Source organism: Tetrahymena thermophila, assembly GCF_000189635.1.
Source record: "Tetrahymena thermophila SB210 genomic scaffold scf_8254421, whole genome shotgun sequence".
In the NCBI taxonomy this organism is placed as follows: domain Eukaryota; phylum Ciliophora; class Oligohymenophorea; order Hymenostomatida; family Tetrahymenidae; genus Tetrahymena; species Tetrahymena thermophila.
Genome location: NW_002476203.1, coordinates 1 through 11655, shown reverse-complemented (window position 1 = coordinate 11655; position 11655 = coordinate 1). Strand labels below are relative to the sequence as shown.

General features: G+C 18.0%; 3 protein-coding genes across 3 annotated transcripts; all 3 read left to right on the top strand. All coding sequences in view use genetic code 6, as the record gives it.

The window, feature by feature from the left end:
* Positions 1–136: 136 nt before the first annotated feature.
* Positions 137–1114, top strand: TTHERM_01574240 (kinase domain protein; the record flags this gene model as incomplete). The annotated part of the gene is made up of 3 exons (XM_001029353.3): positions 137–186; positions 514–603; positions 931–1114. The coding sequence occupies 3 exons, from the start codon at positions 137–139 to the stop codon at positions 1112–1114; spliced, it is 324 nt and encodes a 107-aa protein (XP_001029353.3).
* Positions 1115–2546: 1432 nt separating this feature from the next.
* TTHERM_001574229 (hypothetical protein) lies at positions 2547–6097 on the top strand (the record flags this gene model as incomplete). Its single annotated transcript, XM_012799834.1, has 11 exons — positions 2547–2585; positions 2647–2696; positions 2933–3019; positions 3347–3445; positions 3706–3795; positions 4028–4081; positions 4415–4531; positions 4803–4892; positions 5186–5275; positions 5596–5685; positions 5977–6097. The coding sequence occupies 11 exons, from the start codon at positions 2547–2549 to the stop codon at positions 6095–6097; spliced, it is 927 nt and encodes a 308-aa protein (XP_012655288.1).
* Positions 6098–8515: 2418 nt separating this feature from the next.
* On the top strand, positions 8516–10630 carry TTHERM_01574220 (kinase domain protein; the record flags this gene model as incomplete). The annotated part of the gene is made up of 5 exons (XM_001029351.2): positions 8516–8897; positions 8951–9136; positions 9773–9822; positions 10051–10119; positions 10182–10630. Coding segments are annotated over 5 exons (1136 nt in total), but the record flags the coding sequence as incomplete, so codon positions are not given.
* Between the last annotated feature and the right edge of the window lie 1025 nt (positions 10631–11655).

The following is an 11655-nucleotide window of genomic DNA, read 5'->3' as shown; positions in this document are numbered from 1 at the left end:
TGTTTAGCAAATCATTCATTATTAACCCATTTATTAATTACTTTTCTATTTTATTTTCATTATTTTCAACACATTCATTATTTATTATTTTCATAGTTGGAATAACCTTGGTGCAGATGGAGCTAAGAACATTGGAATGAGCTTGGAGAAGTGCCAAAATATAACATCTTTGAATCTTGATCTAAGGTAATTTAACTAACTATCAATTTATTTAGTTTGTTTTAATTAATACATTTGTGAAATTGAAACTTAAAACAAATGGGTTTGGAGAATTAATTGATTGATTGATTCACAGCTCATAAATTGTTTTTTGATTTTTTTGTTTAATTTTTTTTGTGCATCTAAATTTATTTGTTTACGAATTGAAACAATTATTCCAATTAATTGCATCAAAAATAAATAAGCACTTTTCAATATGTTTAGCAAAATCATTCATTATTAACCCATTTATTAATTACTTTTCTATTTTATTTTCATTATTTTCAACACATTCATTATTTATTATTTTCATAGGTGTAATAACCTTGGTGCAGATGGAGCTAAGAACATTGGAATGAGCTTGGAGAAGTGCCAAAATATAACATCTTTGAATCTCAATCTATGGTAATTTAACTAACTATCAATTTATTTAGTTTGTTTTAATTAATACATTTGTGAAATTGAAACTTAAAACAAATGGGTTTGGAGAATTAATTGATTGATTGATTCACAGCTCATAAATTGTTTTTTGATTTTTTTGTTTAATTTTTTTTGTGCATCTAAATTTATTTGTTTACGAATTGAAACAATTATTCCAATTAATTGCATCAAAAATAAATAAGCACTTTTCAATATGTTTAGCAAAATCATTCATTATTAACCCATTTATTAATTACTTTTCTATTTTATTTTCATTATTTTCAACACATTCATTATTTATTATTTTCATAGGTGTAATGAGCTTGGTGCAGATGGAGCTAAGAACATTGGAATGAGCTTGGAGAAGTGCCAAAATATAACATCTTTGAATCTCAATCTATGGTAATTTAACTAACTATCAATTTATTTAGTTTGTTTTAATTAATACATTTGTGAAATTGAAACTTAAAACAAATGGGTTTGGAGAATTAATTGATTGATTGATTCACAGCTCATAAATTGTTTTTTGATTTTTTGTTTAATTTTTTTTGTGCATCTAAATTTATTTGTTTACGAATTGAAACAATTATTCCAATTAATTGCATCAAAAATAAATAAGCACTTTTCAATATGATTTTGCAAAATTATTCATCACTTATTAATTAATTAATTATTTTAATTTTTCTATTTTAGTTTAATTATTGTTTATTTTTATATTTTATAGATTTGATGATTTCAAACACAAATTCAAAATTAAAATGGACAATTGAAAAAAAATACAAAAAATTAGTAATTAATAATATATTTATTTGTAAATAAATATTGATAAATAAATGAAGCTAATCACAATTTTTAAGTATCCATTTATAAATATTTTTTATTTATGAAATTCATGTTCTAAATGTAATTAATCTTATAAAACTGATAGTTAAAGAACAAATGAAATTATTATTATAATGCATATATACATATTTATTAAAATTGATAAAAATGTTTTTTCATTTAAATTAAATTTATTGGTTAAAATATTTTAATAGTAAAATTTTAAACCATTTCAACTCTATTATTTTAATTTTAAACAAACATAGACTTTAAAAAAGATATTGATTAATATATAATTTTTCTATTTTAATAATTATAATAATTATCAAAACTATAAGGATTGTTGTGACTAAATTTTTTTAAATTAGATAATTATTTATTGAGTAAGAAATATACATTAAGTAGAATAATATATATTATTTAATTAAAAAAAAATTAAAAGAAATAAAAAAAATTTTAAATTAAGATTTAGAAAAAAAAAAATTCATTAGTAATATAAAAATTATTTGAAACAGCTATATTAAAATTTTTTGATTTATTAAATTTTTTATGTTAGTAAATAAATATCCTTTTTAATTTTAAATAGAAAGTTTTTTAATTATTTAACTAAATTATCTTAATTAATTAAAAATGTTAATATATATTTAAATTTGTAAAAAGCGCTTATTGGGTCTTGCAAAAAAAATAGAATGAATTTGAGAGTAATTAGAAATGTTATAAATATTATAATCTCTTAAATATATTTTAATCTATTTTATTATTTAGAGATTAAATCTAATAAATTTAAATTATTTTATTAAAATTTAAAAACTAAAAGAATTTATCAACGTATATGAATACTTATGTTTTATTCTTGGTATATTTTAAGTGTTTGTTTTCAAATAGAAATATTAAGATTTAATAATTAGTTAATTTTACACTAACTATCTTTTTGTAATATCTCTTCATTTAAGCAAATTTATAAATTAATATTTGATAATTATTATAATTTGTTTGATTAATTTTTCCAAATTAATCATATATAAAAGTACTTTAATTTATTAATAAACTAATAATTAATTAAATTTCCATAAATTTCTATTCAATAATTTTGAAGATAAAAAAAAATGATAGAAGAGAAAAAATATTTAAAAAATTTAGTAAAAGTAAATAAATATTTATTTTTTTATAAATAATGTTTCAATTTATTATTTTTATTAAAACAAGTTTTTATACTCCTCACTTTAATCTCATTAGGTTCTCCATATTGATCTGAAGTATATTTTATTTATTAATATTATTATTAAAAGCTTTTTATATTTAATTTTCAAGTTATTATCAATATTATTTTTCTTTTTGAAGTACCGTGGGTACGCATGAATAAGGATTATCAAAAAAAAATCTTTTTAAAAATTTTTTATCCGGAGAGAGTTATTCAAGAAAATAAATTATTATTTTTTTTCTCCTTAAAATAGAATGTTTACAGTATATTTTTTCTTTAATATTTAAAAAGTGGGTAATTAATTGGTAGTGAAAGTGATTCAGTCTCAAATTTAAGTTTAAGTCACAGTAATCTTTAAAATTAGGCCGTTTTCGTTTAGTAAAAACAGTTTATTTTTTTTTAGTTGTTATGATTTTGAATATAAAAATGAATTTAAAACAATACAACTTATTCTTTTAATTTTTATATTTGAATTTTATTTGTAATTAAAAATTTTACCTTTTCATTAGAAATTCTCATCTTCATTTTTATTTATTTTGATTAAAATTTCAACCAACCAATTTTTAAGATGATTATTTATTTTTTATTTTGATTTTTTTCTTCATTTTATAACTAACCTCTAACTAACTAATTAACTTTATATTTTTTCTTCTCTTTTTAAAAAGTGGAAATTTGATAATATATTTTTTTTCAATTTTTAAAAAGGTAAAATTAAATTAATTAAATTGGTTTAATTGATGCAATAGAATTAGGTTCTAGTTTAGGAAAGTGCACTAATCTCTCAAATTTAACACTCAATCTAAGGTAAAAACAGTTTATTTGTTATGGATTGTGATAGTTTTGAATGTAAAAGTGAATTGACTTATTTATTTATTTATTAGCTATTTATTTGGTTTATTTTTCTTATTTCTATTTTGCAATTAATTTAACTCATTTTTTCATTTTCAACTATTTTTTATTATTAATTAATTTATTTATTTATTTCTTATCATTTGATATTTTTTCTTCATTTTTCCTTCGGACTAACTAATTAAATTTTGAATTTTTCTTCAATATTTAAAAAGTTATAATAAAATTGGTATAGAAGATGCAACATGCTTAGGTTCTGGTATAGGAAATTGCAATAATCTCTCAAATTTGACAATTGATCTTAAGTAAAAAGAGTTTATTTGAAATGTGAGACTTTCGAAAATAAAATGAATTGAAAACAATATAATTAACTCATTTAATTTATTTTTATTATTTTTTTATTCTGCTTTTTTTTTAAATTCTGGTTGTTAATTTAACTCATTTTTTCATTTATTACTTATTTTTTCATATTTTTTCTTTATTTTTTCCATCTAACTAACTAACTTATTAATTATATATTTTTTCTTAATATTGAAGAAATAATAAAATTGGTGCAATTGGAGCATCAGACTTAGGTTCTGGTATAGGAAAGTGCGCTAATCTTTAAAATTTGACACTTAATCTTTATTAAAAAGAGTTTATTTGTTTTGGATTGTGATAATTTTAAATATAAAAATCAATTGAAAAAAATAAGAATAACTTATAATTTTAATTTATTTATTTATTAGCTTTTTACATTTTATATTTTTCTTTTTTTATTCTGTTATCTTTTATTTATTTTTTTACTTACTTCTTTGTTAAATATGACTAACTCACTTTTTCATTTTCAACTTTTTCTTTTATTAATTATTTATTTAATTTTATTTCTTGTAATTTATACTAACTAACTAATTAACTATATTATTTTCTTCAATATTTAAAAAGATGGAATTAAATTGACGCAATTGGAGCATCTGGCTTAGGTTCTGGTTTAGAAAAATGCACTAATCTCTAAAGTTTGATACTTAATCTTTGGTAAGAATAGTTTATTTATTTTGGATTGTGATATTTTTGAATATAAAAATGAATTGAAAAAATATTACTAACTCTTTTAATTTATTTATTAACTTTTATTTTTATTTATTTATTAATTAATTAATTATTTTTTAATTCTACTTCTGTTTTTTTTTATTTTTTTTGTTATTTAATTAATTTTTTCATTTTAAATTTTTGCTTTTATTATTAATTAATTAATTTCTTATTTATATTTTTTCTTAATTTTTTCCTTCTAATTAACTAATTAACTATATCCTTTTCTTCAATATTTAAAAAGAGATAATTAAATTAGGGACGAAGGTGCATTACACTTAGGTTCTATCATAGGAAAGTTCACTAATCTCTCAAATTTGACACTAAATTTTTCGTAAAAATTTTTATTGAGATAATTTTTAATATAAAAATGAAATTAAAACAATATAAATAATTTACTCATTTAATTTATTTATTTATTAGCTTTTATTTAATTGATTTATTTTTATTCAGATTGTGTGTTTTTTTTTTATTTGATTATTTGTTTGTTAACTTAATTAATTTTTAATTTTCAACTTTTCTTTTATTATTAATATATACATTTCTTACCATTTCATATTTTTTCTACATTTTTTATTCTAACTTATAGCTAACTAATTATATTTTTTTTCTTTAATATTTAAAAAGAAATAATTCAATTGGCGTAATAGGTGGATCAGGCTTAGGTTCTGGTATAGGAAAGTGCATTAATCTCTCTAATTTGACTCTTTGTCTTTAGTAAAAACAGTTTATTTGTTTTACAATATAATTTTTTTAAAATAATATAATCAATTGAAATCAATCCAACTGATTCTTTTAATTTATTTATTAGCCTTTTATGTGTTAATTTTTCCTTTTTATTTTTATTCTATTCTGCTTTTTTCTTTTTTCCTTTCTTTCTTTCTTTGTTTATTTTTTTTATTTAATTAATATATTCATTTTCAACTTTTAATAAAATAATTGTATAATAAATTAATTTCTTATCACTTCATTTTTTTTTCATTTTTTCCTTGTAACTAACTAATTATCAATATATGTTTTCTTCTTTATTTAAATAGGTACAATTAAATAGGCTCATTTGGTGCATCAGATTTAGGTTTTGGTTTAGGAAAGTGCACTAATCTCTCAAATTTGACACTTTTTTTTGAGTAAAATTATGTGTTTTTGGATTGTGATAATTTTAAATGTAAAAACAAATTGAAAACAATATAAATAACTCTTTTAATTTATTTATTAGCTTTATATTTCTTATTTTTTGTTCTGACAGAATTTATTTATTTATTTCTTTCTTTTTTTGTTAAATTAACTCATTTTTTCATTTTAAATTTTTGTTTTAATTATTAATTAGTTAATTTCTTTCTTATGTTTCATATTTTTTCTTCATATATTCATTCTAACTAACTATTTAACTATTTATTTTTTGTTCAATATTTAATAAGGTAGTGTTAAATCGGTGCAATTGGTGCATTTGATTTATGCTGTGGTTTAGGAAAGTGCACTAATCTCTCAAATTTTAAACTTTAACTTTAGTAAAAATAGCTTAATTATTTTGGATTGTGATATTTAATATAAAAAATAAATAGTTTTAAACAAAAAAATGTATTCTTAATATTAGCTTTTTATTTCATTTATTTTGCTTTATTTTATTATGCTCAGTGTTTTTTTATTTTTATTTCATTATTTTTTGATAACATAGCTCATTTTTTCATTTTAACTTTTGCTTTAATTTTTAATTTATTTCTTATTATTTCATATTTATTTTTTCTTCATTTTTTCATTCTAACTAACTAACTAACTAATTATTTATACTTCAATATTTAAAAAGGGATAATTAAATAGGTGAATAATATCTATTATAATTAAATTTGGTTTAGGAAAGTGCACTAATCTCTCATATTTGACACTTAATCTTACGTAAAAAGAGTTTGTCTATTTTGGATTATGAGATTTTTGAATATAAAAATCAATTAAAACAATTTAGCAATCTCTTAATTTATTTATTAGGTTTATTTATTTTATTTTCTTTTTTATTCTACTTAAATCAAGCTAACTTTTTAATTTTCAACTTTTGCTATGATTAATTAATTAATATATTTCTTATTTTTTCATATTTTTTCTTCATTTACTAACTAATTTTCTAAATATTTTTTCTTCAATAATAAAAAGGATAAGTTAAATAGATAACAAATATGTCTTTGGCTTTAGTTTAGGGAAAAAGACTAATTATTTCTCAAATTTAACACTTTATCTTGAGTAAGAAAAGTTTATTTATTTGGGAATGTGATATTTATTTTTGAATATAAAAAGGATTTTAAAATAATATAGCTAACTGACTCACTCTTTTTTTTATTGGCATTTTATTTTATTTTGATTTTATGCTAACATTTTTATTTAAAATATAATTAATATTTTATTTAAATATTTAATTCTTTTTATTTTTATTAGTTGGATTAAAAGTAATAATAAAATCAAGAAACCATAATAATTGATAACAAAGTACCTCAAATTTAAAAGACTAGTTGTCTTTTCAATTCTCCTTTGGTGAAAAAAATACGAATATATATAAATCTATTTGAATATTATAATATAAAATGTTTTATTTTTTAATATTTTGTAATCTAGTCATTTTACCAAAAATAAATTTAGGTTTATCATTCATTATTTTATATTTATAAATATCATATTTTATTAATTGAAAGTTAAATGCCATTCAAAAATTTAGTAAATTGAGATCACTATTTTTTTGAATGGCATTTAAAGATTATTTATATAAAAATAAATAATTTTATAATAGAATTTCATTCATAATATTTAAAATTTTAATTTATATCAATCTTTATTTATGATTTTTCTATTTAATTTTTAATTAATTTTAGCTTTTTTTAAAAATCTTTTAATTAATTAATATTTTCTTTTAAAATAATTAAGCATTTTTATAATATAAAAAAATAAAAATCTATTATAATTAAAAATTTAATTTCTAAAAATAAATACATTTTTATACTAAAAAATTAATTATAAAACAAATATTTAAAATAAAATTATTAAATTAATTAATCTACTTACTTTATTTATAGCAAATCCTTAATTCTCTGCTTCTATAAGAATTAATACTGGAATTGCTATATTAAACTTAGTGTTTTATTTTTCTTATAATTCAGAATACATTAGACAGTATTAACAATACATTTGCTTTACTAATTAATTTTCTTTTTTTTCATATTAAAGCAGCAAAGACTCTTAGAAAGTGTTTAAATTTGTTTATTACCTTCCTTTATATATTTCTATCTATGCTAGAATTTTTTTAAATTTCTTGCAACTCGAAAAGTTAAGGTCAAAAAAAATAATTTGAAAATATATTTAATAACAGATTATTATGAAAAAAACAAAAAACAAAAAAATTGAATTAAAGGTAAAATAAAAATTAAGTTAATTATGCTTTTTTATTTCATTTATGAGAAGATAATTTATTGGTTTAAAGGGAAATATTTTGATAAAATATATTAAAATTAATATTTGCCTATAATATATTTTTAATAAAGATGATTAATCTTTTAATTTCTAAAAACTAGATTTATATCTGGCAAATTTTAAAAATTATTGTTTTCTTATTTGTTTAGCTTTTATAAATAAATCAAATCTAAAATAAATAAATATTATTTTATGATAAAGTGAATTTGCTTGATATAAATTAATTAACATTTAAATTATTATGTAAGAAAAATAAATTTGATTTAGAAGTTTTTGGGGAAAATCACTTTAATTAAATTAGCTAATAATTTTTATACTTTTTTAATTAACAAATTTTTATAATTTAATTAAGAAAAAAACAAAGAAATTAATTGAAAGGAATAAAAAAGGTAAATAAAAAAGATTTAGTTATAAAATAAAATATATTATTTAAATTAAAAAAAAAATTTTTTATTCTTATTCGTTAAGCATTATAATTCTTTTATATATTAGCAATTGTTACTAATCATGCAATAATAGCAAGACGTTGAGCTTAAATATTAAGCACCTGAAGAAAAATTTTTAAAAATTTTTGAGGACTACTAAAAGAAACATAAAGAGAATATGATATTTGATACAGATGAACTAACATCGATTTACAATGAGCTTCAAAAGAAGAAGATATACTTAACATCCTACATCTCACAAGGCGGTAATGGATGTGTGTTTGAGGCTAAGTACAATGAAGAAATAGTTGCTGTCAAATGTAGCAATCCTAAATTTGAAAAAATCAAAGAAGAAGAAAAAATAATGAAACTGTTAAAGGATACTCCTTATGTCTTTAAATCTATCGAAGAGTTTTTAAATGAAAAAAAAACTAAATACTATCAGATTTCTAAAAAATATTCATGTAAAAACTCATATTTTTTTCTTTTTAGTTTTTAAAAATATTCAAATTTTTAGGTAATCTTAAAGACATAATGTAAAGCTTCTTTGCTGAAAAAAAAATACTACCACTTAACTAAATAGTTGGTTTTGCTATTTAGATGTCAACAGTCTTTGAAAAAATTTAGTAAAATAATCTGATTCACTCTGACATTAAACCAGAGAATATCCTATATGATAGCTAAGAAAAATGTTTTAATCTATGTAAATTTTTTAAATTTTATTTTATTTTTAAATTTTTGGATTAAGAAAATTTTGAAACAAACAAGCAAAATATATTGTAAGTTAATTTAATCTTCTCACTTCTAAAAATTTGATTACAATAGATAGATATATAAAGAATATAAAAGAGTTAATTATATTCTAAATATTTAAGTATTAAAATTTAAACCTTTAATAAAAATAACTTTAAATTAAACAAAAAATATGTTTACAATTTTAATTATTTTAATTTATTTTCCATTTAAAAAATTTTTGTTTTTAATTGATTAAAATTAATGAAGCATAAGAAAAGTTTTTCTTAGTTTTTTTTAATTCACATTTTTTTTAAAAAAAATTACTTTATTCTTTTGAATAAATAAAATATTTTAAAGAATAGTAAAAAATTATTAGAATTTATAATAATTTTACACTTATTTATAAAATATTCATTCTTTTTATAAATGCATGTTAGAGGTTTAATGATTAATATACAAGATAATAGTTTGAGTTTTTAAATATATATATTTCTTAATAAATAAATATTTCAAATAAATAGAATTTGCTTTTAATCTTATTGAGTTGAATTTTATACTATTTATAAGTTTATTATTACTAAAATTCTTATTTTTAATATTCAAGGTGATTACGGAGAGTCTAAATCGTTTAAAGATGTATCAAAAACTTATAATGTAATTAATTAATTTATTTATTTATTTTTCAAATTTAATTGCTACTCAAATTAGTTTCAGCACTATTTATTTTTAGAATTTCTACACTTGATTTTAAAGCATTTAATTTATTCAAATTTATCAAAGGTTTTCCATTTTTCTAAAATATAAAAAATTATTTTTGCTCTCTATATATTTGAAGCTATTTCTTTAAATTTATTTGAATTTTACATTCTTAATATTTAAAAGCTCAAAGGATTTACAAGAAAGTATGCAGCTCCTGAAATAACAGAAGATAATAGTTTCTTCAATATCAAAGTAAATTTATTAAAGGATTATATAATTTATTTACTTATTTTTAATTGAATTTTTATTTAAAGTATGATATTTATGGCTTAGGAATTATTCTCCTTGAATTAACCCTTGGAAAGTTTCTTGAAGATGGAGATTGTGCTTTTATCAGAAATGGAAAACTACCTAACTATATAAGCAAAAACGCTCTATATTAAGATATTAACTAAATTATAATTAAAATGCTTGAAAAAACGCCTTAGAATAGAATCGATTCTTTTGGACTAACTAAACAATTAAATGAATTAAGACTAAAATTAGAAAATTAGTTCATTTATGCGGTAAAGGACAAATTGGATTTTACTGAGTCTAATTTGATGATTTCAAAATTCAGACAATCTTTTCTTAAATTTAACTACACAAGCAAACAAAATGAAGTCAGATTAGATAAGTACGATTTTGAAGGTTACAGTAATCTGTCTAAAATCTAGGAATGTATAGCAAAAAGGTTAGTTCATCACTTAGATCTTGATTTCTAGTATACATTTTATAATTGAATAATTTTAAATAGATAAAAAATTTCATTTTAATTTATTTTTAAAATAAATAATTCAAATAATATCAAACATCGATATATGAATTAAGAAATTGATATTTCCTCCCCAAAATAAATCTAAATTATTTTTTATTTTTTAAGTATCTAAACAAAAATTTAAAAATTTGTAATTTTTCTTTAACTTTAAATTAATTATTAAATGCAAATAGATTTTAATCCATAAGGAAATCTACTTATTTTCATTCAAATTTGGTTATAGTTTCAGAATTAGTAGAAGTTAAATATTTTAAAAACCATTTATTTTAGACATCTTTATTGATTCATAACTTTGAGATTTAAAGTTATTAAAAATTTTAATTGCTTAATAAAATGAAATATAAGATAGAATTAATTAATATAAATTCAAAATAAGATATAAAAATTCAATAATTAAATTAAATAAAATTGAAGTTAAATACTTAAAAATTTTATTTATTTATTGTAGAGTTTATTTAATTCTCTAAATATCTCCCATTTCATTTCTTAGGTCTTTATTTTTTACTTTAAAAATCTGCCATTTTCGCCCTTATTCTGTTGGCCGGTTGATGGGTCTAACCGAGGGAATAAGGTAATAAAATTGAGAAATTTTTTGATAAAAGAAATTTAATTATGAGATAAATTAAATATAAAATAAAAAAAGAAGATTTCTAAATATTAATTTTAGGTTAAAACAATTTTGAACCTATTAAAAAATTTTAATAGATTTTTCATTCGTTAAAAAAAATATTTATAAATTTTGCAAATTAGCTATTAATAAAAAAGTTTTAATTTTTAAGAAAGTATATATTTAACATAATAAATAATTATAAAATCAAAGTTGCAAATTATTATTTGAGCTATCAAAATAAAAGAATTACCTAAGATTCAAAACTATTTTATATAAAAATTAATAATAGATTATTATACATTTTTTATCTTTTTTAGAAAAAAAATTAAAACTATTTTACCTTTTTAACTTTAAACTAAAA